General features: G+C 49.2%; 1 protein-coding gene across 1 annotated transcript in view; it reads right to left on the bottom strand.

The window, feature by feature from the left end:
• Window positions 1–26,702, bottom strand: part of SLIT3 (slit guidance ligand 3) — a 621,296-nt gene that overhangs the window by 88,418 nt on the left and 506,176 nt on the right. The window contains exons 11-14 of the mRNA XM_060094956.1: window positions 25,833–25,904; window positions 21,876–21,947; window positions 9,338–9,481; window positions 7,478–7,641 (exon numbers count right to left, since the gene is read on the bottom strand). Coding sequence (XP_059950939.1) covers window positions 7,478–7,641; window positions 9,338–9,481; window positions 21,876–21,947; window positions 25,833–25,904 — 452 coding nt within the window. The remainder of the gene's footprint in view (window positions 1–7,477; window positions 7,642–9,337; window positions 9,482–21,875; window positions 21,948–25,832; window positions 25,905–26,702) is intronic.

The raw sequence follows: 26,702 nt of genomic DNA, 5'->3' as shown, positions 1-26,702 counted from the left end.
GATTAAATGCGTTTTCGTTTCAATCAAGGTGAGAGCGTCTGTAGTTAGCAGGAATCGCTCTCTGTAGTATACTTAGATTATAACTGGCCGACCTGTGCAATGGAGCCGCTGACCCATTTTAATGAAATGATTTTGCAATTAGATTCGATGGACTAATGTGTCCTTTCCAACATTTTCCCCCTGCTGTTTTTGTTATTGCCCTGGTTTGTAACAACGAGGGGGTCGGAGTGTGGTATTTTACATGAGTGGGAGCCAGAAATGTTAATAACGGCGTACATACAAAACTGAAAGAGTGCGTTCCCCAGTCGGAGCCAGCCTGAAATGCCACCTCCATCACTTCATATTTCATTACCCAAACTACTCAGGGTTTCTCGGAGCCATTTTATGCCTAATGCTCATAACTACCCAAAAGTATTTTTAACTTTTCCAGAGCTTTAAAAGTCAATTTCAATCTCAATGCATATTTGTCACTGCCAGAGATACTTAGTAGGAGAGGAGTAACTGAAATAGGCCGTTGCTTATTCTCTTTAGGGGAGTTCAGACAGGAGCGATCTCGGAGGATTTGAACAAGGGCCATAAAACTAGACGCCGGCTGAAATGGGTCTTTGGAGAGCTGATGTCACCTGGCATCTCCCCTGCTCCTGCCCCCGTAGCCCTCCTCCCCCTTGATGGGCATCTCAGAACGACGACACTCGGGACGTGAGCACAGAGAAATTTCAATAGACCAGGGGAGTGGAAATCCACAGCGATGCGGTTTTATTATGAATCCCTGCCCCGCCGCCACTTCCCAGGAGAGGATGTATGTAATGTTTGGATGGTCACCGGGTTGGGGCAGGTGGGAAGCCAAAGCTCCCATCCTTTGGATGGACCTGGCTGCAGAGGCCAGCGCTGGGCCCAGGATGGCTGCTGTCACGAGCAGTCTGCAGTTTGCATCATCCTCTGGGCAACCAGTTTGTTTAACGGAAGTCACAGATGCACGGTTATCAGAGCACCAAGGACCTGCCAATGCACGTGTCCAGAGTTCTCCTCTTCTACCTCCAATACCCCTAGGTGGGTGGGATGAAAGAAGGAGGAAAGGAGCAGAAAGAGGAACTGGGTGGGGGAGTAGGAGGCTTGCCGGGGGTCTTCAGCTTGAAAGGACAAGCAAAGGTTATAGGTCGTGAATGGAATCAAGAGAACATTGCTAGGTACACAGTTATCCACTCATCGGCAAAGGCCAGGGGACCAGACACCAGTTGGCTGGAAAATACCAATTGTTTACCAGGAGTTTGGAGATTGGTTGGGCAGACAGCTGTCCTAGTAAGTTCTCCCTGTCAGAGTCTAACAGGATTGCAGCTATGTGCCTGGAAGCAGAGGGAAATGGCCATGGCCTGCAGCTGGTCACTGCCTGGTCACAGCCAGCTGCTGGAGGACCAGGGAGGCACCTGTGGAAGGGCACCCTCTGGACCCACTCCCGAAGGCCTGGCCCTGGCGTGGTGGCGGCAGTGCCGAGGAACTCGGAACGCCCTCTCTGTTCAGAGGGAAAGGAAATTTCTCTAGGCCCGAGGACTTGTTCTGTACCAAATGGGTCTTGGTATATTCATGCTGGAGGGGAGGAGCCATGTAAACAGGGATGCTTGCTCTCTTTCTCGCTCAAGTCATTTGCTATTAACAGAAGGAAGTTTGAAAGGGAGTGTTATTTTTTTCAACTCCCTATCAAGTCAAGTCAAGGTCTTTTTGATTTTATAACTCAAGGCCATGGACCTGTCCGCAGCTGGGAAAGCTGAGGATTATAGTTGTAAAGAGAAGCCATGCTGGAGTCCAGTGACCCTGGGCAAGTTAGTTGGCCTCTCTGAGCCTCAATGTTCTCATCTGCAAAATGGGACTTATAGGGTTGTTGTGAAAATTAAACAAGGTAATGATGTAAAATAGTTCAGCACCCGGTCTATAGTAAGCACATGAGAAAAGAATTCAGAGAGGTAAATAGGACTCTCCATTCCTCAGCAATGGCTGGGGCCCTGGCTCTGAGGGGTAACCTGAGAGAGAGGAGACAGTGAGAGTCACACATCGCCATGGAAGCCCAGAGCCCAGCTCCTGGCTCAAGCCAGGGCCCTCTCTCACGTGGGACAGGACACACACTCCACGGCATGAACCAACAACACAATCTTCTGGTTACACTGGGTCTAGGATTTATCAAGAAATAAGCAGCATGGGAGGTGCCAAGACGCCCCTCTCTTTATTATCAGAGGCAGTGGGCTTCCGCACAGACCCCACATGGCACTGAACTAGCACCACTGAGGAGCCCAGCACTTTCGCCTCATGTTAACTGTGCTTGGAAGGTCAAGGAAACAGCTTGGACTTTAGGCTGCATGGGGACCAAAGTACTCGTGAGGAGAGGGGGTCAGTTCCAGAAGGAGCCTCAGGTTACATCCAGTGTCTCAGACTCATGGCAGTTTCATCATTCTCATGCTCACATTAAGTCCTAATGCTTCCAATAAAGACGGTAGGTGGAGGGTGGGTACCAGCAGTATGAGCTTTGCGTTAACTGCCACGTGGGAAAATGACCTTGGACTGGGACTCTTCCATGAAACAAAGGGCATATGCCTTGGGTACACGTGTCCTCTTCAAGAAGAAAAACAGTGGTGTCTGAGCTCAGACCTAGCTACTTTACCACTTGGTTGGCATCCAGACTAGATGTGGGGGATGGCAACTCCATTTGGGATAGAGACGTGGACGCAGATCTCAGCTTGTCCCCCGTATGCTTCCCCATCCCCATTTCAGCCCAGATCTGCTACCTGGAGGAGGAGGTGCTCTGTGAATCCTTCGAGACTCCTACCCCCCCCCCAACCCTTCGTGAGGCTGGACCGAGAGAGGCGGGTCTGGCGGGTGGCGGGCTGCGGTGCTCCAGAGCAGAGAAGAGGTGTCCAGCGGCGGCGGGCCATGCTGCAGGAGAGCGCGGTGCTTTCCGCGGTGCTTGACAGAACCATGTTCCGTTTCCATCATTCCACCACATGGTTAGATCAAGCACAAAGGAAAGCCCCGCGGCGACTGGTCAGAGTCAAGGTCAGGAAGCAGCGTCAGAGAGAGGACAGGAGCGCTCAGAGGAAGCAGCGTGGAGAAGCGGAAGCCGGAGCAGGCCCCCACTGAGCGTGATTAGTACCGAGAGCGGGGTTCCCCAGGAACACGTCCGGAGACAGGAGCCCTACCGCCCCCCACACCCCGCCCCGGGGGAGACACAGGAGGAAGGGAGAAGGACGGGTGGGAGGCCACTGGACATCCCTACTCAGGAGTAGCTGGGCAGAACAGATCCTTCCCAAGGGGAATGATGACCACAAATGTCTGGGATCGTTTCACAGGCCTGAACTGAGCTTCTGAACCCCACGCAATCACACCATTCGATGTGCCAAGACGTCGAACTTAGCAGAAGCATCTTCTGCATTCTCTGCTGCCTAGGGCCCATCCCATAGCAGAGCTGTTCCATGACAGGCTGTTCCCCCGGCGCCTTCAGTAAAGAGACAGGTCACGGTTCCTAGTGGTCTAGCAAAGCTGCAATGCTCTTCTTTAGAAAAAGTCCCTCTGATGTCTCCTCAGTATCCTTCAAGGCCCCCAGAAACCCCTGGCTGACAGATGATCATCACAGATCAATCAAGGTATAGTAGAGAAGGGGTGTGACATTGAGAGAAAATACATGTTCCTAGCAGGGAGAAAGTCGGGGAAGCCCCAGGGCCCTGGGTTTGGGACTGAGAAACCCACAGTCACAATGATCATGACAAGGAGACTCTTTCAAACTAAGAAAAGGAAAGAAAGTGGAAGATACCAGACTCTAGGGTCCTTCCTGACTTCCGCCATGACTGTAAACCATGGAGTGGGCTGGGGAGACCAACAACCAGTTGCTCTTGATGCCATGGGCCCAGGGAGGGTGCCCAGCCTTTACACTCTTATCTGCAAAAGCTCAGCGGCCGTTTTTATGAATTTCCACCCAAGCCGTGAAGAGGAGATGTGCGCATCTTGAAGAGACCAGAGTTGGGGCATCTTGAAGAGACCAGACTGGGACCCGCACTGCCCTGCCCTCTGACAGGAGCGATGGGGTCACCATTCCTCCACAGTGTGTTTTTAGGACAAGATGGTGGCAGCATATTGACGTGTATAGGTTATCTGTGATGACTGACTGGTTAGTCCAAGTCACTCCACAGCTCCGGATCTGGCTCCACCTCTTGCTAAGCCCTCCCATCTGACCGACTAGAGCTGGCCGCTGTAATTTAGACTCAACTCTGCTCTGAGCCCCTCCAGACAGGCAGGGCTCTGCGAACACTCTGGTTTGGGGATTTCGTATTCAAGTTTGATCAGGTGCTCAGCACCAGAGCAGGGAAAATCCAGCCCTTTCATGCCCCTGTCCCCAAGCTTTAAAATTCCCCTCCTTCTCTGGTTTTCTTCAACAGAAAGAAATGGAGGGGCCCAGGAGAAAGTTATCAAGAAACTTCTCAGTATATCAGAAGTCCTGGGTTACAAATCTTGTCCTGAAAATACCACTCTATAATCTTAGATAAGACTTACTGCAGTGTGAGCCTCATTTTCTTCCTCTCTAGCATGGACTGGGTAATCTCTGGGGGCTCTAAAGGTTTGTGATTCCCTGAGAGGTGTCTTGCTCTTTGCCATCTTTGTACAGATGAGGACAGGGAGTACACCACTCTGTACTTTTCACCACCAGTTTCTTCTTGGCAACTGGATCTCCACACACAAAGTGGGGGAGGCATGACGGAAGGCAGACAGCATTTTCCAGCCGCCAGGTGCTCCCCCGAGGATGGGCTTGGGGTCTTAGGCAGCCAGATGGTGCCTTTTGAGGAGGCCTTAATCTGATGGTCAGATTACCCCAGCCGGCAGCATTCACCTCTAACCCGATCTTGCTGCCCAGGGCAGCGGATACAGCTGATAGAGGCAGACATGGGAAGCCAGATGCCCAGCCTAAGGAGGGGCTTTATGCGTTGCAAGAGCGGCCTTCAAATTGGCTCCTAATTACATCAGCTGTCTTGGCAATGGGAGTGCTTTTAGTGGAAAGTAAAATGCAGACTTGTTATCTGTCAAATCCAGTACATGTCACCTGCCCCTCCTTCTTTCTTCTTGAGCTTCCTGGAAACACAGAGCTTTAGAGCTATGGCTTCTGCATCCCTCAATGCTAAGCAGGTCTGGGCCCCAGTGCCTCTCAAAGCCAAGGCCTTTGGAGTGCACCAGTAGCAAGCTCTCCTGACCTCTCTTGTCTGTAGCTACATAAAATAAGAGCATATAGAATGTTATATGTTAGGATCATCACAGCTCTAACTTCCTCTACCTTTAATAAGAATAATCTTTCTGGTTAGTATTGATGTATAAAAATTTTTTTAGACAGGGTCAATCTAAAAACCCTGTCCCTTTTCCCTATTTGTGTCTTTTTAAAATGCCCAATCATTCCCACCCCACAGAGGAAAAGAAGCCAGGGTTTCTCCAGTGCAAAGATAGGTAGGTAGTGGCATATCTCGAGCTAGAACTAAGCTCTGCTGTTTCTAGGTCTGCTGGCTGCTTTCCTCTTTCTCCTACTGGGTTCTGTCTGTACCCCATCCCCAAACCCAGCCTACAGTCATTCCGAGGCAATGGCTGATCCCTGGGCTGATTCCATCCCCACCCTATGCCCCAGGGTCTTGGCATCAATCAGGATCTTAAGATCATGATGGGACCACCCCCCCATCAGCCTCCAGACTGAGGGATCAGGGCTGGAAGATGGCACCCTGCCCTCCTCGGCCTCTTATCACCCCTCTTCTTGGGCACAACTGCTGTTAGAGGTAATTAACTCAGCCCCAGCCAGACATGGGTAGCAAGAGAGGAGGCAGACGGAACAAGAGGTGTAAGTCATGAGGAAAGGGCCCGGGGACAAGACGGTTGGGCCTCAGGGCACAGCTCTGGGCTGGGAGAGCGTTTTCCTCCCTGAGATGCTGCGGCCCCAAGAGGGAACTTAAGGAAAGAGTTCAGGGCCTGAGGTTGGGGGCGGGGCCGTGAGGCTGGGGAAGGAAGTCATCCAAGCAGCTGGGCCTCCTTCGCAAATGGCCCTTCTCTCCTACATGCCGCGTGGTGTTGAGGAGCGAGCCAGACCTGGGGTCCGAGCCTGCCTTTACCATTTGCTTGCTGTGACCGTGGGGTGCCCCCTCACCTCTGAGCCCTCAGCTCCCTCTGCTGCAGCAAGGGGACCTCTCCTGCTCATCGCACAGGACTATTGGAAAAAGCGAGTCAAACTAGAAGCCCTGAGCACAGTGCTCATGAGGGGCAAGAAACTGCTCTTGTGACTGACATTGTTATTCTGGGGAAGACAAATTGAGATCAATGTCTCAGACTGCCGCAGAGTCCCTGGGGTCCCTCCAAGCCCTCTCAAGGTATCTGCTTCCGTTGAAAAAAATAAAACAGCTCAGGCTGATCATTCTGGAGGCATGGACTGAAGAATTTGACTTTGAGGTCAAGAGCAACGTGAAAGAAGTGGAGGTCTGCCTGCTGGTCTTCTCCCGGCGACTAGGGCCGACACTAGCCTTCTCCCCAGGAAAACCCACCTACACAAGACGCTCCGGGCAGGGAGAGAAGAACAGGTCCTGCTGACACACAGATTGTGAGGGTTGGCTTCAGCCCATCTCACTACATCATACTATCAACGCCTCACCATTGGGAGCACAAAGCAGCTTGGTGATTTTTTTCCAGTAGCAAAACAACACAAACGATAGTCATTTTGAACTGCCTGTTCATCCAGCTCTTGCGTCAAGGAGAGCAACTTCTCTTCCCAAGATGAGCTGAGAATTCCCCTGCCATTCACCACGCCCCCTCCCCGTTTCATCTCTGGGTGCGGTAGGGAGGAAGGTTTCTGGAGACAGCTTGGGGACTAGAGAGCAAGGCTTTGCTTTCTTTCTGAGCAACACCCTTTGCTGTTCTCTCCATGATCAGAATGCACCCACCTGGGGTGGAGGAGAGAGCAAAAACGTCTGTGAAACCTAGAATACACTGTGGTCCAAGGGCTGTACCGAAGGTGGCCATAGACGGGGAGAGGAGGCCCCCAAGGCTCCATGCTTCCTGCAGCCTGGCCTGGGGTATATTTATTTCTCTATCTGCCACTTGGGGAGCATGATTTGGAAACTAACACAATACAAAATAAATAAATCACGGCCTCTCAAGATGGCATGTGTCCAGGCTGCGTCATCTGCTCGTTTCCACCTAGCTTGGGAGATGCGCTGCTGCCTGGGTTCTGTCTCTCCCCAAATCACCCCCCTTCCTCCCCACAGTGCTTTTATTGGGTGTGTGTGTGTTTTATTTTAAATCCATAAGCTAATTGGTTTTCTGCAGGGCTAACTGAATTTTCCCAATTTAATTTGCAAAGATGCTTCCCAGGAGCCATGACAGCGCGCGCTGTCCTCCAGATTGGATTACTGGCCTCTCCGGGGCGGCTGTACTCTGAGTCGGAAGGTGGGGCCCTGCCCCATAACCTGATTACCTGAGCAGCGGAACTTCTTGCTCTTGATCTGGCTGATGCGCTTGTTGGCCAGCCGGCGCGGGCTGCTGCAGCGGGCCCCGCTGGTCTCGATGGGGTTGTCCTGAAGGTAGTCGGCCAGCCACCTCAAGTGGCAGTCACACACAAATGGGTTTTGGGCTAAGTGGCTGCGAGAGGGACGGGAGTTAATCAGATGGGACCCCTGGTGCCATGGTCCGCCACCACCCTGCCTGGTGCTAGGCTCTGGTGCCAGGCTCCCTCCCTCATTGCCCCAGGAGGCCTCGGGGGAGGTGGGAGCTGCTCTCAGACAAGACCCGGAGAGCGGGCCTGAGGTCTGCTGTCCGCAAAAAGACAGTCACAGGTGCAGCCGGCATCCCGCCTGGGGAATCAGCTTGCCTTACTCTCCCCACCTGGGTCAGGACCCACCCCTGATCGTCTCCAATCTCACCCACGCCAATTCTGAAGGGCAATGAAAGTTGCAGGCTTAGGGTTTATGCTGAGAGCAGACTGAATTTTATTTCTCCAAGCTCAGGAACACCCGGTACATAAAGCAGCTGGCATGGTGTCGGGCACAGGGTGGTTGTTCCATTTATAGTAGCGGGTTTTGTTCTTACCATCCTCAGCATCACAAGGGCAATAGAACCATGGGCCTAGCTTTCCCCGGCTCAGTGAGAAAACTATCCAAAGCACCACACTCAGTGCTCAGCACGTGGTCGGGGTTCAATGTGTAGCAGCTGCTCTTACCCTTTATTGGCTCCCGTCTCTGGCTACAGGGGCAGTAAGTGCCAGATGACTCAGAAGGGCTCCAGAAGCCCCCAGGCTCATGGTCAGGCCTGGGGCTGGAGCTAGGGTCTAAGCTTAGGGGTGGAGCCATCAAAAACACGGGCTGAGGTCTGTGCTCAGGTGTCATCTATCTAACGGAACTATTTATGAACGTCTGCAGTGCTTGGCAGTGAGGAACTGTTCCCTAACGAGGGTGGTGAAATACTCCCGTATTCTGGTACAGTGTGCCTATGCCAGAGGCTTGGTTTTGTGGGTGTTGGTGGGCAGGAATGGGTTATCAGCAGGGGTGGAGCCTGCTCAGAATACAGTGGCCACAGTGGTTAAAAGAGCAGGTGAGCAGCCACTCGGCCTGGATTCAAATCCTGCTTCTTACTAGCTGTGCAACCTTGAATAAGTTACTTCACTTCTCTGTGCCTCTGGTTTCCTCACATAGAAATGGGGGATCACAAAAGCACCTACCTCCTAGGGTTGTTGTGAGGCTTAACTGTTTGGATACAGGGAAATCACCCAGTGGGGTGCCGAGCATGGTGTGAGTGCTTAGTACAGGCTAGCGCTATTATGATTTCAAAAAAAAATTCTTAAAAAAAATACCAAAAAACAAAAGGGCTTCCCAGGTGGCGCAGTGGTTGAGAGTCCGCCTGCCGATGCAGGGGACATGGGTTCGTGCCCTGGTCAGGGAGGATCCCACATGCTGCGGAGCAGCTGGGCCCGTGAGCCATGGCCGCTGAGCCTGCGCTCCGCAACGGGAGAGGCCACAGCAGTGAGAGGCCCGCGTACCGCAAAAAAAAAAAAAAAAAAAAATTGTTTTTTCTTGGGCAAGCCATACACCATGTGGAAATGGTAGTTCCCTGACCAGGGATCAAACCCACGCCCCCTGCATTGAAAGTGCAGATTCTTAACCACTGGACCGCCAGGGAAGTCCCAAGCTAGTGCTATTATTAATATCCCATTCTCACTGCAGGCTCCAGGACTCCTCCTGGACGTGCTCACCCTGCCTTCGTCTTGAATGTTCTCTGCGACTACGTGTTTGGGGTTGCTGGCTGCCTGCGCACGCACTGGCACTCGAGGTGGCATACTCACAGCGTCTGGATGGCCTGCAGAGGGGCGAAGAGCCCCTTGCTGATGGTCTGAAGCTTGTTGTCATATAGGGAGAGCAGGTTGAGGTTCTGCAGGTCCTGAAACGTGTTCACCCGCAGGCAGTTGATCTTGTTGGCATTGAGGAGCCTGCAGGCAGGAGAGAGGCTGGTGACTCACTAAATCCTTGTGATGACCTGCAGTGCTCTCCTTATAGCAGGGGCTCCCGCCCTCAGCACAGAAAGAGAGGGACTTGCATGCCTGTGGCCACCAAACCTCCGAACGCATCTGGGCATTCATGCACCCGGTCACCACGGACGCTGTGTGGCACACCGATCACTTGGAGACTTCCCCCTGCACCCACGCTCTTGGAGGGAGACCCAAAATGGCACCCTGTGTGCTCCAATTTCTGCTTTAGCATGCAGAGCTTCTAAGACTCAAAAAAAAAATAAATAATAATAAAAAATCATTTGGCACAATTATTTTGATGCTTTAGCTGATTGACTAAGGGTAATTTTGATTCAGAAAATTCCTTAGAGTTCTTTTGGATCACTGAACCCGTTGGAAAACTGATGAAAGTTATAGGTCATCGTCCCAGAAAAAATACAGCCGTGGGTAGGCATGTGTGCACACACATACACATCCTTTCTCTCTCTCTCACACACACACATAAACACACACACACACATACACATCCTTTCTCTCTCTCTCACACACACAGAAACACACACAAACACAAACACACACATGGATGGAGTCCTGTGTGATTCCGCAAATACACCACGCATGTTCTGAACACGCTCTTTACCCCTTTCATAAGGTGATTCCTTCTCCTCCTCTGGATCTAAGCCCAAATGTCAGCTCCTCAGAGAGGCCTGCCCTGACGCCCTCATCTCCAGTACGACCCCTACTATTGTCTCTCATAGCCCGCTATTTATTTCCTTCGTAGCACTTCTCTCAATTTGTGGTTAGAGGATATTTGTTTGTCTTCTTGTTTATCATTTGCCTCCCACCCAAGACGGTAAGTTCTATGATGGCAAAAATGACATTATTTTATTCCTCCCTTTATTCCTAGTGCTTAGCACAAGCATTTATTAAGAAATACACTCAACTCCATATGCAAATCCAGGGGGTCACTCTCCTCTAAGGTGACACCTATCCCCCAGGGTCAGCCTTCCTATCCATGAGGGACCCCATTCTGCCATGGTTTTAGTTCTTCAGACCCGCCCCGGCCAACCAAAACACCAAAAAAAAAAAAAAAAAAAAAAAAAGCATAAAAGGAAGCTGTGTTTCTGGTGAAATGCTAGTCCATCCTAGGTGATGCCACTAGGGTTGTAGAAGTGTTTTCCAGAATGGGGCTGGCAAGGCAAGCACTTTGGGTCCTACAAATGTCCTTTATGATCCTAGACTGACTAGCTGTGCCCTTGAACCTCGTGTAAAATCATTGCTCACCCACTCTTGAATGAAAGTGAGGGGGTTACTAAACTAATCAGCAAAAAGCTGGAATTTAAAAAAATTTCTCTTTTCAATGCTGGCTCAGAGCTTCCCTCATGGAGAGGGACCCATGGGATGCATCATGGCTGGCTTGCCTCTGGAGGCTCTTGATGTCAGGGTCCAGGGGACTGGAGCTGGTAACGGAGGGGCTGCCATGGGAGCTCAATCATCCATGCCCCCACTCCCTTGCTGCAGGCCCGTCCTGTGAGGCAGGCAGCTGTGGAGGTGACAAGAGGAAGAACTGACGTTTAATCTGGCTAATAACACTCAGGGTCCCAAGGGTTCACACAGATGTCCTCCTGCCTCCCAGTGGCAAAAAAAGCTCACGTTGCTAGAATACTTTTCATGTTTTCCAGCGTGCTTTCCTGACATCCTTTTATTCTCACAGTAACCTGGGCAGATGGGCAGAGCCAGCCTTGCATGTTACAGTTGAGGAAACTGAGGCTGAGAGTTTGGTGGGCTTGTTCAAGGTTACACGTTTCCAAGGCGCATGCTGGATGCAGTTATGGTACTCTAGGTCTCTGGAGGGTTTAGTTTCTTCTTTATGAATGTCTCATCTACCCCACCCATCTGTCTATCCACTTTGTAGCAATTTCCCCCAAGAATTTACTGAGCTTTGTATATTAAATTTTAGTCAAAATCCCCCTATTTGGGGGGGGGTATTTCAAGGAGGATGCTATGGAGCAGAGAAACAGGGAGAAGAGCGAGAGGATCCAACAGGGCTAAGTCCCCATGGGTCAGGAGTGAACCCTTCACACACAAACATTTTTGGTTCTCTTGTTTAAAAAAAATAAAGTATGCGGTAGATGATTTGTTCCAAAGCTTGATGTTCAGGGCCTTTTGAGGGCATCATCTTGCTAGGAAATATCGAATTATCAATAAAGAGACCAGGTCAGAAATGCCAATCTCATGACCTGAGGATAGAATCCTCCCTGCAGCATCTTGCAACATCCCACATGCAACTCTGTTCATTCAGCCCTCCCAGTGTGTTAAAGACTGGGAAAAAACTATAATGAGGTATCACCTCACATCAGTCAGAACGGCCATCATTAAAAAGTCTACAAATAACAAATGCTGGAGAGGCTGTGGAGAAAAGGGAACCCTCCTACACTGTTGGTGGGAATGTGAATTGGTGCAGCCACTATGGAGAACAGTATGGAGGTTCCTTAAAAAACTAAAAAAAGAGTCACCATATGATCCACTCCTGGGCATATATCTGGAGAAAACGCTAATCCGAAAAGATACATGCACCCCGATATTCATAGCAGCACTATTTACAACAGCTAAGACATGGAAGCAACCTAAGTATCCATCGACAGATGAATGGATAAAGAAGATGTGGTATGTTTATATTTATATATATATATATATATATATATATATATATATACACACATATACACACACACATATATATACACACATATATATAAAATGTAATATTACTCAGCTATAAAAAGCTGAGTAATATATATATAAAATGTATATATATAAAAAGTATATATATTTATATAAAAAATATATAAAATGTATATATATATATAAAATGTAATATTACTCAGCTATAAAAAGAATGAAATAATGCCATTTGCAGCAATATGGATGGACCTAGAGATTATCATACCAAGTGAAGTAAGTCAGACAAAGATAAATATATGGTATCACTTACATGTGGAGTCTAAAATATGATACAAATGAACTTATTTACAAGGCAGAAACAGACTCACAGACATAGAAAACAAACTATGGTTACCAAAGGGGAAAGGGGGGTGGGGAGAGATAAATTCAGAGCTTGGGATTAGCAGATACAAACTACTATACATAATGGAAAAGAATTGAAAAAGAATATACATACATATATATGTATAACTGAATCACCTTGCTGTACATCAGAAGCTAACACAACATTGTAAATCAACTATACTTCAATAAAAAAATTGGGACATTTCTCTCTCTCACTCACACACATCATATTTCTATTTTCTTTTGAAAAAAATCAGAAGCTCTAGTAACGCTGGGCCCACTGGAGGCAGCCATGGGGTGGCTGCCCCCTTTAGATAAGACATATGCTCTGTTTGCCACAGTCCTCACCATTCCCTATTGTGTGCCCTTCACAAGTTTATTCTACTGACCTTGCCTGAGGAGGCATTTAGATTTGAGACTCTAGTGTAGATTCATGAGCCCAATTGCTGTACTTGGTTCTGGGGAATGCCAGACATTGGATAAGGCGGATGGCTACGGGGACAGAGGAATGCAACTCTGATCTGTCTTGAAAGGGTATCTAAACTGCAGGCCACTCTGGCAACCCTCCTCACCCATCAGAACTATCGAGGCTTCTTTTTCTGCCCACTTTCTTGTTCCCTATTGCTCCTAGATCTCTCAGCATGAGATGTTATCGCAAAGATGTAAGGCATCAAAACAACCCAGGCTGGCACAATTTTGAGGCAAAGATAGCGCATAAGCAGGAGCAAAAGGAAACACAAAAGGGCAGAGTCTCCCCATCACTTATTCTCTCCCAGGATGCTTGGCTCCCTAAGGCAAGATGTATCGGTGCAGGGAGAGATAAAATTAAGCTGCTTATCCAGATTTAGATGCCGAGGACAGCCTCACTGATCTCCAGCACAGGCGACATCTAACAGCCTGTCTTTCTGTCCTCTATCCTTTGGGAGGAAGGTTGGCAGCTACTCAACTAGGTCTGGCTTCCATGAAAGGATCTCTGAGCTCTCTGGTACGTGGACAAGAGTTGCAGGGGAATGAAACAAACAAACAACATCCTAATCATTTGTAGAGACGTGGATGGACCTAGAGAGTGTCATACAGAGTGAAGTAAGTCAGAAAGAGGAAAGCAAATATTGTATAATAACACATATATGTGGAATCTAGAAAAATGGTATAGATGATCTTATTTGCAAAGCAGAAATAGAGACACAGAGGTAGAGAACAAATGTATGGATACCAAGGGGGAAAGGGGTGGGGTGGGAGGAATTGGGAGACTGGGACCGACACATACACATTTTTGTTACTATGTATAAAATAGACAACTGATGGGAACATACTGTATAGCACAGGGAACTCTACCTAATGCACTGTGGTAACCTAAATGGGAGGGAAGTCCAGAAGGGAGGGGATATATGTATGTGTATGCCTGATTCATTTTGCTATACGGTAGGAGCTAACACAACATTGTAAAGCAATCATAGTCCAATAAAAATTAATTTAAAAAACACCCAAAAAAATAAAAATAAAGAAAAACCACCCTATGATGGAGCAAACAGAGAGTAAACAACTATTTGAAATGGGGTTCAGCAATTCTGTAAAAAGTTCTGAACATAGGCCTTCTCCCTCTTTCACTGGACGGATTGATTCTGCCTCTTTCTCCATCAAGGCTGCTTGATCTGTCCCAGTTCATTCCCCTTTGAGAAGCAGTGGTGTAACTGCTGTGTGAATTAATAATAATGCAGCAGCATCGCCAGAGACCACAGCTCTGTGTGCAGCCCTGTGCCAAAGGGTTTCCAAAGCACTTTCCATGTAGTATTTTCTTTCACCCTCACAGCAGCACTATGAGGGTCCTCCTTTTGCTGATGAGGAAACTGAGGGTCAGAGTGGTGATGGATTTAACCAAGGCTGCCCAGTGAACTTCCAGCCTGAACGACTCCAAAGTTTCTCTCTCATCCACCATGTAAAATCCATCTTCTCATTCCTGCGCCTGGTGGAAGGTGTTGCCTGTTTCTGGGGATTGGCTGTTTTCGCTAGCTTCGGAATGCACCTGGGCACACTTCAGGTGGACGTCTGGTTGGGTCCGGAAGACTGCTTGCCTCTTGGTTGTGTAGAGGCATCAGGAGTCCTGCTGACTCTTAGGGAGAACCCAGCACCAAGCTGCTGTGACGGGACTGCTCTTTGAAATGCTCACTAAACTGCCATTGGCATCGTGGCAGGCTCTTCACTGAGTGGCCTGCACCTGTGCAAAGCAGGATCTCAACCTTCACACATCACTGACTAAATGCTGATTTAGGAGCTAGTATGTTTGGCTATGTACTCCCCTCACCCTGAACTCTCACTCAAGGCAGACCAGGGGACAGCGATGAAGCAGAGATAACAGCATCCCTTATGCAAGATGGGATGCTCCAGCTCGCCTCATTCAAGAGGCTGCCTGGTACTCAAACTCCAAAGTTTGATGCCCCCAACTAGATCTCAGCTTGATCCGTTATTGGATCCAGCGAGGGGGGAGGGGTTGGAGATGTACTGTGTTCATCAATATTTCCCCAGAAGCAGATCCAACCATCTTGCGGGACCACCCGCTCCCAGACCCACCTCCCAAAGGAAACGTGGAGGTCATATAAACAAAAGAGAGATGGTAGTTGGGTAGGGGTGGGGCTGAGATGATCAGGTCAGGTTGAACAGCTGGGACCACATGACCTAACAGGTAATAAGCGCTATGTGGGGCCAGGCACTCGCGCAGCTCCTTATATATATTAACTTATGGAATCTCCATCTGACAGATGATGAGACCCCTGGGACTCAAAAAGCTTGAGTACTTTTGACCAAAGTTGCACAACTAGTAAGTGGTAGGTTGAGATTTGGATCCATGCTATCTTAGTTCAAAAGCCTTTGCTCTGGGCTTCCCTGGTGGCGCAGTGGTTGAGAGTCCGCCTGCCGATGCAGGGGACACTGGTTCGTGCCCCGGTCCAGGAAGATCCCACATGCCGTGGAGCGGCTGGGCCCGTGAGCCGTGGCCGCTGAGCCTGCGCGTCCGGAGCCTGTGCTCCGCAACGGGAGAGGTCACAACAGTGAGAGGCCCGCGTACCGCAAAAAAAAAAAAAAAAAGCCTTTGCTCCCACTCCCATGCCTATGAAGGGACTGTGGGAAGCACCCGAAACTTGTGGAAGGAGGTAGAAGTAGGTTTTTGTAGCCACTCCCATTGACTTAGTGATGATTCTACAATAAGACGAAAGCAAAGAGCCACGCACGCTCCCGCCAGAGGAAATTACAGAGAGTGTGAGTACACATACATCACCTTCTAAACTTACGTCTAAGGGTTATAGCTCTCCAAGGCACTCTTTCCGCCCTCCCCTTCACCGAGCCCTTTCAGCTTCCACATATGTTCCATGTCAAGAGGTATTAGCACTCAGCCCATTGACTAACCAACCTAACGATGCGGCGGAGAGATAATCCTTTCCAGGAGCTGTTGCCTTCAGAAAAAGCAAGGCAGGAAACAGAAGCCATTGGGAGGCTCAGAGCTGGAGCATGGGGCAGGGGGAGGGGGAATGAATAGCATGAGTCCTCAGTCTGGGCTAAGGAGGGCTCTTCTGATTCCAGTCCTGCTGGGGCACCGGGCCTGGCCCGGCCAGAAAAGTCCCAGGTGCTCTCATCGCTTGTAGCAGCTTGCAGCCTCATTCACTCAGGGTCCAGGTAATAGGGGGAGATGGGCCACAGGAGGGAAGTGAGGTCCACCCTGACCTGTGAAAAGGACCCCCACACCCAGTCTCCCTAAAGAGGCCACATGGTTGGGGTTCACTTTGCAGCAGCTGTTCTTACTCTTTATTGGCTCCCGTCTCTGGCAGAGGACCACTGAGGCCCCACTTTTAGCTACTGCCCTTGCCCACATCTCCTCCTCCAAGAAGATTCCCCTGAGCTCACAGCCTTTGCCACAAGGTTTGGAAAACACAAACATCTGGAATCAGGCTTAATGATAAATTGCATCAAAATCACCTAGGTAACGCCAGGGGTTCACATATGGATTCAGTGGCCCCGAGCTCTCATTTGGGTGATATTTATATTCTCCACATCTGCCCATGTGTCTGCGGAAGACAGCGGTTTAAGGCTACTCCTCCTACTTATACGGTGTTTGTCTGCAAACACCAAAAGCATTTTCCAAACCTGGAGTACAAGGTCTTCTCAGAAAATGTGTCAAGAAAGAGCGGAGCAGCCCCTTCCTGCAGAGTAAGTGAAGCCCTTCCGGGAAAGACCATGGGATAGGGAGATGGGCCCAGGCTCTCGCCAGGCGGGGGGACTTCATGGAGCCTCCTGTTCTTAAAGTGACACTGGCAGACTTCATGGAGTCTCCTTTTCTTAAAGTGACACTGGCGGGGGGTGGGGGGGACGGGTCAGTTTCTGTTTCATAAACACTCAGATGCATCCATAGGAAGGAAAAGATGTATCAACAACCCCATGGCATAACCCTTTCTCTGGCTCCTCCTGTAGGGGAATCATTTTTCAGGAATGGGTTACAAAGGCTCTCTGTTATCAAAAAAAGTTCTCTGTGTATCCCTGCAAGTATTTCCCACTATTAAGCACTGGCATTAACTATTAGTGAGGATGCCAATTAGGGGAGACATTCTGGACCCCTGATTAAGCTGCAGGATTTAGAGTTAACCCCTCTCATTATTATGTGTCTTTCTCTTTTAAAAAAATTTCTTTAGAATGAACCCTCTGCCACCCTGAAATTCTTTATCTACTAATTGTAATAAGGACCACTCTCTTGCCTTAGAACAAACATGCTATTATCTTTCCCATATGAAATATGGGGGATTTCTTTTGACCTTTGGCAACCTCCTGAGGCTGGACATGGGGAAGAACCTGGTGACATCTGGTGCCACGAGGTCAAGGACTTCTGACCCCGCCCAGAATCTTCTCTGAGCCTATGAATAGGTGCTCTGGGCCACGCCATGCTAAACACTCACACAAAGAAACAAGAGGAGCCCTCCAAGTCCCTGGGAGCAATGATGACGCTTTCTTCTCTCCTGATAATCACTGCACTGCTGGTCATGGGCTGTGGGTTGTCATGGTGACTCAAACTGAAGTGCAGCAACAGGGTGGCCTGTCTGAAAAATAGGACCTCCTTTGAATCCACAGATGTAGGAGGGCACGAGGAAGAGGGTGCAAGCAACGGGGACCTCCTAAGGTAATCAGAGGGAAGCTGAGCTTCTGAGAGACCGGATGAAGCGGCCACCACCTGCTCTCAGGAGATCAAGGGCCTCACCTAGTGTGACCTGGCTTGCCCCTTCCCTCCCCAACATCTACTAGGGTAGAACTTGCCTATCTGACTGCTACCTGGTTACTAATCAGTCCTTTAAGAGGGATAAACCATTCACTCAATGACCAAAGCATGGAATGATTCCAGAATTTAAGTCCCCTCAAGAGCTTTCCTTAGGAAGTTCCAGGTACACAAGAGAGGGAAGAATTCCTCCCTCAAAAATGCATCACAAAGGAAGTCTGCTTCTACTGTTGGGGAGAATTCTCATCATCTCACCTCAACCCAGTCTTTAAGAACAAGCAGCTTCTTTTTTTTATTTTTTGTGGTACACGGGCCTCTCACTGTTGTGGGCTCTCCCGTCGTGGAGCACAGGCTCCGGCCACGCAGGCTCAGCGGCCACGGCTCACGGGCCCAGCCGCTCCGCGGTATGTGGGATCTTCCCGGACCGGGGCACGAACCTGTGTCCCCTGCATCGGCAGGCGGACCCTCAACCACTGTGCCAGCAGTGAAGCCCAAGAACAAGCAGCTTCTTGATTGCCCTCTTACAGGGCTCAGCTCAGACTTTAGTGGGGTGAAGACAGTCAACCAGAGGAAGTTCCATGGGACACAGGGGTCTGTGATTTAGACTGAGGCTTAACAAGAGGAACTTATCAGTTCCATAGTACTCCCTCCTTGGCTTGAGCCAGTGAGGAATTCTTGTTTCGTGTATCACAAAACTAGCTCTGCAGATTGGCCCATAACTGGGTCAGAAGCAGATATCTCTGGTGTGGACTCCAGATTCAGACTGCTTGGGTTCCAACGCTCCATCACTTACATGCTGAGAGACAATGGCCAAGTTACTTAACCCATCAGTTGCTCAGTTTCTACATCTATAAAATGGGCCTCTGAACAATACCTTTCTCTTAGCATGGTTGTAAAGGTTAGATGAGAGGATGTACATGAAATTGCTTAGCACAGGTTCTGGAACATATTAAGTATTCAATAAATGGTAGCTGTTATCATCATCAGCAGTAGTTGTACTTGCAAAACAGCTGGTGAGGGAAAGTGAGCTATAGGGAGCAGAGTTTTGCTCACTGCCCTGTAACTGGCATGTTGCTTGGAAAACTCCAAGATGCTCCAGTGGTCTTGTCTGCCTTCCAAGAAAATCAAACAACAGGTGCCGGGCTGTCTTAACTTATTCCAGCCCTAAGACAGTCTGGTTTGGTTAAGACCTCCTGGAGCAGGTTTAACATCGACCGGAGCCAGCATTTACATGAAAGCTTCCACCTCAAATGACTGCCTGCCCCACTTGAATCCCTCTTCCGTGCATCCCATGCAATCAATGAGCACTAACTGCATGTGCAGATCCCCCGGGGGAGCTGTAATGGCGCAGCTCACTGCTACCCATCAGAGGGGAAAGTGATGGCTCCAGAGACACACTGACTGCTTGCTTTCCTTGCCTTGGGGAGGATTGACCCCTGAGCTGCAAGGTGACATATCTGGGGGCACTCTGGCTGGCTGCACTCAGGATCATCATCTCCACTCACATCCTAGAAACCCAGGAGCCAGGGTGGGCAGGGGAACGGCGAATAGCTAAGCTTTCACTTTGTTTCTGGTGAGGAAGGGCAAGGATGGAGCCTGGGAGAAGAGGACAGGTCACTTCTCGGGTGATCAGAGTTGGGCGCGCATGCCCAGTGGCACGTCTGGTCCTAACCTTGGATTCTGAGATGTCTCTATGTGGGAAATTTCAGTTCTCTGCAGTTTAGGAGGGAGTCTCTAAACACACTTCTTGCCCTACTGGGCACCTGACTCGTGTCCCAGTAGCCTGTTTTAAGGAAGGAAACTGACAGGCTCCCTTGCATCCCCCGAAGATCAAAAGGGTTGTTACTAATAATAAATGTGTGTTTATACAATGAAAGTCTGCAGGAACTGAACCTGTTTAGGATTAATTACAGGGAGACATACTAGCTATTTTCAAACACTTGAAGAATGTGAGAATAGCCTTTTCTGAGTTTCCCAGAAGCCATTACTGAGGTTTAGTATAAGAAAGAGCTTCCTAACCTTCTAACTACACTGAGACAACTTATCACAGAAACTTACCAGCAAAAGAGCAGTAGGATTTGTCCCAGGGTGCGTGGGACAGGTTTCCATACCAGCTGGGTGAGAGGCTGTCCTGGAAGCCCTGAAGATTTTGGAAGTCCAACTAAAGGAGGTGACTCTTGTGAGGCTGACACCAAGACGATAGGGGTTTGGGGGTCCTTCCCAGGACTGCTGAAGCTTGTCCGTGGAGACCCATTTGTTGCAGCCTCTGAGAAACTCTGAAGACTGAGACATTCTCCTATCAGCATTGGCCATCTGCCTGAATAAACAGGGCAAGAGAATGACCCAGGAGGGCTGGGTACAGAACAGGCTGGGCAAGTGTGGTGGAATAGCTGAAAAGTTTAGAGAAACAGGGAAAGGGGAGATGGGAAGCCAGGACAACCAACTACAATGCACCTGCTTTACTCCCGGTAGCATCATGACAAGCGCCAGAAAGGAAACATCCAAGATCATTTTGGGTGGCAGAGACAGCTTGGCTTTGTGATGCACCCATAACTTGAGAGATGGAGAGAGAAGAAAAAAACACAAACCTCTTGCAAAAAGTCTTCGAGTCAAAGGACAGGATATTTCCCAGACTAGCAGGGTATTCTAATCAGAGGCTTCTTATCAGAGTGTCTCCAGTCTAACAAGGAGAAATCCAATCTACCGTGGGCTGAACGCTAAATTAGATCTAATCAGGACCTGCTTTCTAACTGCTCAACAGCAGGTCAAAGCCCAATGACGGCTACAGTTGCTGGTTCTTTCTGGAAAGTGAGGTGGCCTGAGTTGTGTCAACCCTCAGTCTCGAGAGAAGGGGGGATGCTTTGTCTGTATTCCCAGCTACTCAACTCCCTCTGCTCAAAATGGTGATACTCACCCAGAGTTAACTGCCCACGGGAGCAGGGAGGCCCCAGGCCCGTTCCTTCCTGCCTGTGACTTGGAGGTGATTTTACAATGGCACACATACAAATGTGCATGCACACGCACACACATTCATCTGTACTCATATGCACGCCTCTGGGAACATACATCTTGTGCTATTCAGAGGTCTGGGAGGCTTCTGAGCCACAGGACCACACCTATTTTGCTGTGTGACTGAGGGCAAGTCATTTACCCCTCTGAAACTTGGTATCTTCCATTGCTCACAGGATACTCAAGATCGATTCCTAATACCAATAGGAATCGTGATGGTCCCTGAGCAGACATGGACATGCATGTGCACACACACACACACACACACGCACACACACTCCCACACCCATAGTACATGTGTGTAGATACTATGGCTACCTGATCACAAACCAGAGATAATTCTCCCCCAATCATAAAATCTTAAAATACAGGATGAGCTGAATTCCTTTCCTGGCCTCTCCACATCAGAGTTCATTTATCTTCTTCAAACATTTAAGCTCAAATGACCACAATGAAATACATGCAAATAAATAATCCCAGAGCTTAAAACTTGAGGCAACAAATCTTCCTTTAAATTAAATAAACGCTTCCCATCTCAGCCATATCTTACCCAGATAGAGTCACACCGGTGACTGATTATGTTCTTCTCTAATTATTTCACTGTCCCACCCCTACACTTCTTCAAGGTCTCCTGTCTACCGGCAGCTCTGTTTCAGCTTTCGTATTGGAATACGGTGTATAAATATTTTAGTTCCCTAAATTCCGAGCACACCCCTGCCCCATGCTTCCCTTTGTAGGATTCACCTCTGGCTTAATTTCTAGCCCCCCAAGCCTGAGGTTAGTGATTCATACCTGGGCCAGGCTCCCGAGCTGTATCATCTAGCTCGTTTACATTGACCTTAGCCTTCCTCTGCCAACTCCCTGGCTCTCCTTCCACCAAGAAGAGGTGATGGAGGTACGGGGTGGACAGCTCAAAAAAAAATTTTTTTTTTCCTTTTAATGGGCATAAAGTCAAAGGAAGAACTCTACAGAGCATGGCTCAAAGTTTGCAGGAAAGAGACTGCAAACAGTTCCAGAGACACGATTAGTGACAAAGTTCCTACTCACAGCAGCTGTAGGGACACCAGCCCGTCAAACAATCCCTTGGCAATCTCGGTGATCTTGTTCCCATAGAGCACCCTAGAAAAGAGCAGAGAGGACAGTGGTCACTGCGGATGAGAGGCCACTGGAACTCCTTCAAGTAGGAGGCCACCAGCTTGGCCCACTCTGGGGGGCATCTCAGAGCACTGGCTTCCCCAGCCTGCCTCAGCTTCTCCCCGCCAGTGAGACAGTGGGCTAGTGCCACTGGGGGCTGCAGGGGCAGGCTGTCCGGGAGGCGAGGAGAAATGGGCTCCATCCTGTTCTACCCCTGGGCAGCCCAGCTCAATAAATCATCCACAATAGGAAGACGCAATCCCTTTGTGGTGTCTCCCAGAGCTGCTAATATGACTCACACCCCAGCAATAAATAAGATGTGTGGGAAGCTGGCCGGCCCTGTGTTTTCTTGTCTTCAATGGGTATTGATCAGGCTGAACCCAGCCTATAGAATGTTTCCTTTTAATATCCTGTTGCATCCTAGGAATTCCTGAGCTGAGTCCTTTAATCATCCATCTAGACAGGGCTTTGGGTATCTGGGGTCCTATCCAGATGGCTCAGGGACTGCTGAGTCAAGGACCGGCTCTTAGGAAAAACTAGGGAGCAAGGAATTGTTGTCGTGGTACCAGCAGCTTCTACATTATAGCCTTTTTTCCTATCCTCTGAGCTCCAAGAGCCAAGGAACTCAGAATTCTTTTACCCTTCTCTCTTCCAGCCTACAGAGTCCCTCACACTGGGTGTCCTATTCAAGGGCTGGTCTCTGGTGACCTGTAAGGCTTGGGGAAGAAGTGTACTGGGTCTCCCTCCCCCGAAGACACTGCTGGCCTCTCTCTGCTCTCATCCATGGCACAGACTTTGCTGTCTCTTGGGTCCAGCCTCCTTCGAGATGGAGGGAACTTAGCTAAGAAGAATTTTAAAAAAAATTCCCTCTCAAGCTCTGCAGTGCCTTGAATGAATGCAGGATTCGACCCCCGCTCAGATTGCAAATCCAGGCTATGATGTGTCATCGAGGAGGCCAAACATTAGGGTGAGGAAACAGTCAATGGGAGTGATAAACCCAACTCCCCATTTTCCAGACGCCACCAGGAGTGAAGAGTGAGCGTCCCCTTCAGCTTGCGGGTGTGTTTCATGAATGTTTCAACAAACTAATGGCTAAATAAAAGTCAGCACAATGGCTCAGGCCTGCATTTGTAATTCATATTATTAATGTCCCACTGTTCACTGTGTCAAATGCAGTCGTGTCACTGTCTGTTTGCTGATGTTAGAACCTCCAGTGTAGCAGAAGCCGGAGGGACAACAGGGCTGGCGGGGGAGAGGGGCTCCTCAAATCACGTGTCCGTATGGGTCGTCTCTAAGCCTCAGTGGGTCAAAACCACTCTCCGGCAGCCTGACGTGGGCTGTGGGTCCACCTCGGGGCACCTGGGTGTAGACCTGTCTGGCTTTATCCCCAGATCTTTCCTTGACTTTCCTTCCCACCTTTCAGGTCTGGGCTCAAATGCCTCGTCCTTGGGAAGCTTCTCTTGAATAGCTTGGTCAACATTTTCTACCACCTGTCACTCTATTTTTATTTCTTCATCCCTTTTCATTACGTCATATTATATTACTTATACATTTATTTATTTTAAACATTTTCTGTGCCTCCCGCACCGGCCCCCTTGAGTATAGGTTCTGTGTGTGGTGACATCATGTGGCTTGCTCATGGCTGGGTCCCTAGAGTTGAAATCTGAATAGGATCTAACACAATAAATATCTGTTGAAAGAATGAACAGCTCTGGGCTTTCCTGGTGGCGCAGTGGTTAAGAATCCGCCTGCCACTGCAGGGGACATGGGTTCGAGCCCTGGTCCGGGAAGATCCCCCATGCTGCGGAGCAACTAAGCCCATGCGCCACAACTACTGAGCCTGCGCTCTAGAGCCCGTGAGCCACAACTACTGAGCCTACATGACACAACTACTGAAGCCCGTGCACCTAGAACCCATGCTCCGCCACAAGGGAGGCCACCGCAATGAGAAGCCCACGCACCGCGACAAAGAGTAGCCCCCGCTCACCGCAACTAGAGAAAGCCTGCGCGCAGCAGCAAAGGCCCAGCGCAGCCAAAAAAAAAAAAGAATGAACAGGTCTGGGGTAAAGGCTTTCCTGCTCTTTACGTTGGCCATTCCTGACTTTGGATTGGGTGTGTTGGTATTCAAAGCTCCATGAGGTCAAGGGTCTTGTCTGTCCAGTTCACTGCCACATTCTCAGTGCCTATAAGGCTACTCAATACACAGTAGGCATCTACTGAATGGCTAAATGCATGCATTGGGGGTGAGAGGCACTTCACTTAAACAATGACCTGATATATTTCAGAATTGGCTAGTGGCATGCCAATTTCCTGTTTGGCAACCAGATTTTGAATTTCTTTTCCTGCAAGACAGGAAGCGTCTCACTGTCCTCAGACTGTCCCAGATCCCAGCAGAGGGACAGCAGACAAGGGGAACAGGTGGGTGGGGACAGGGATAGGATCGCGGTGGCAGATGGCCACTCTCCCTTCTCCTCTGTGATCTTCAGCGCAATAAAAGCAGACACTAATCTCACACACAATCCTGTCTTTGATATCCCAGCCAGATGTTCTACCCAATACATGAAACTACTTTTCTCTGCCAGCAGCAGGCAACAACTGAATCAAGAAACTTCCCTGTCTCCAGCCCCTTCCCAGTGGGAGAGGGCCAGGTGGGGGAAGAATGTGTGTCTTGTTACCTGCCCACTTATCCATTAAACAAACCGGTTGCACAGAGAGACAAAGCATGGACAGCTTGCCTCTGAGCATCCTCACTCTTGCCCGGGTGGGCAGGTCACCAAATAGTACAAAAAATATCAACTGACGATACCTTTGTTGTACCTTAGACTCTTTATGTTATCTCAGGAGGGCAGCATAGCATGGGGATCAAGAGTCAGACTGCTTGGGTCTAAATCCTGCCTCTCTCGCTTGTTACCATGGACTTTGGATAAGTTACATTTGTTTATTCAACACATTTTTTTTTGGCACGATAACTACGTGCCAGGTACTGTGTGAGGTGCCAGAGATTCAGCCAGGATCAAAAGAAATAAAAACCTCTGTCTGTGTGGAGCTTAGATCACCCAATTTCTCCAACCATTAAAGACAGAAGAGGATAGATCCTATATTTTAGGTCATGGTGAGGGTGAAACTTGCAAGCCTCCTAGAATAGTACCAGGTACACAGTAGGTGCTCAATAAGTACTGCCAATGATTGTTGTGACTGTAATCATGAATGTGTGTCAGGCAGGAAAGGTGTCATCGTCCCCGTTTTGCCTGTGAGGGAATGCGCACAGGGCAAGTTACTGGCAGAAATCAGGACAAAGCTCTGTACTTCCCTGCCCCTGAGGGTCTCTGAGCCCCTGGTGGACATAGCTTTGGTTCCATCCACTAGGCTGCTTTAGGGTTTAAAAATCAAAGAAAAGAAAGGCTTATAGGATGGGTTGATGCTTTCTCAGGACAATAGCCATGAGGTTGGTCTGGAGAAAAAGGCTTCAAATCAGAGGAAGAAAATGAGCTCCTTCCTTGACAAAGTCACATGCACGGGTAAAATGGGCACATGGTAATAATCATACATTATGACTCTCTCCCTCCACCTACCCGAACAGCACTGCCTAGGCATGTGGGATGGGAGTGCGGTTAGAGGAGAAGATGCATTTGAATTAGAAGCCAATAACCAGGAAGGCTGCTGGGCACTTAATCGATCAAAAGAATGCATTGGGGGTTGTAGAAATATTCCCCAAGATCAATTTCCCCTGAAGAAATATTTGTTTCTTTTACCAGGTTGCCACAAGTGTGTAAGGGAACATAAAATCTTGATAAACACCCCCTGAAAAATATGGATGCTCCCCTCGCCCATGCTCCCACCCACACCCTACGTGCTTTGTTCCCCACTTACAGAGATGTGAGCGATTTCAGACCCTGGAAGGCATCTGGAGCGATGTCCGAGATCTGATTCTTGCTGATGTCTCTGAAAAATTAACCAGAGACTCTGAGAACATAGCTCAAGGTGTGCTATGGCCATTCCTAAAGTGTGTCCACAAGCATTTCAGGTATGCAAAATGGTGAGGATGAATTCATCACTTAATCAGTTTATTTATTCGTAGTGTGCGAGCAGGGGCTTGAGGATCATTCAGTTCAACTGCCGCATGATAAAATGCACTGTATTTGTATCACTCTTCTTGGCTTTCAAAGAATGCTCACTCATGGCGCCTTGACTTTGACATAGGGCCATGCACACGTGAGCCTTCACTTTGCAGGTGGGAAATGGAAGCCAGTTAGATTAGGGTCTCATCGTAGGTCTCACAACCAAGCAATTATAGCATAAACAAAGCAAAAGCTGGCCTTGCCCAAACACAGCCCAAGGATCCTGTAAGCCTCACTTTCTTGCCTCATGCCTTGGCAAATGCTTATTTTTCTCCCCAGAAGTCCTGAGTCATTTCACCTCCCCAGTGACTTTTCCTTCCTGACCTGAATGGAGGTTTTGAGCAGTGACTTAAGTCTCTGTCTGGTTCAGTGCATCTTCCAGGCTGGGTGATGTAAAGACATCATGAGATTCTCATGGGATGGCTTTGAGATGTGGGCTTGTCGCTGGCAGTCCTCCTCAGATGGGAGCAAGCCCAGGGCGATGATGGTCAGGGCTTTGGGATAATGTGAGCGAGAAGGCTCCTGTGTGTTAGAAGGCAGCTAACCTGGCCTCGCTGGCGCAGAGGAATCTCCCTGACCCAGAGGCTGCTCACTCTGCAGCACCCCAGGGTCTTCTGAGCAC

Source organism: Mesoplodon densirostris, chromosome 3 (genome assembly GCF_025265405.1).
Source record: "Mesoplodon densirostris isolate mMesDen1 chromosome 3, mMesDen1 primary haplotype, whole genome shotgun sequence".
Classification (NCBI taxonomy): domain Eukaryota; kingdom Metazoa; phylum Chordata; class Mammalia; order Artiodactyla; family Ziphiidae; genus Mesoplodon; species Mesoplodon densirostris.
The sequence above is the reverse complement of the archived record's forward strand: the minus strand, read 5'-3'. Positions and strand labels throughout refer to the sequence as shown.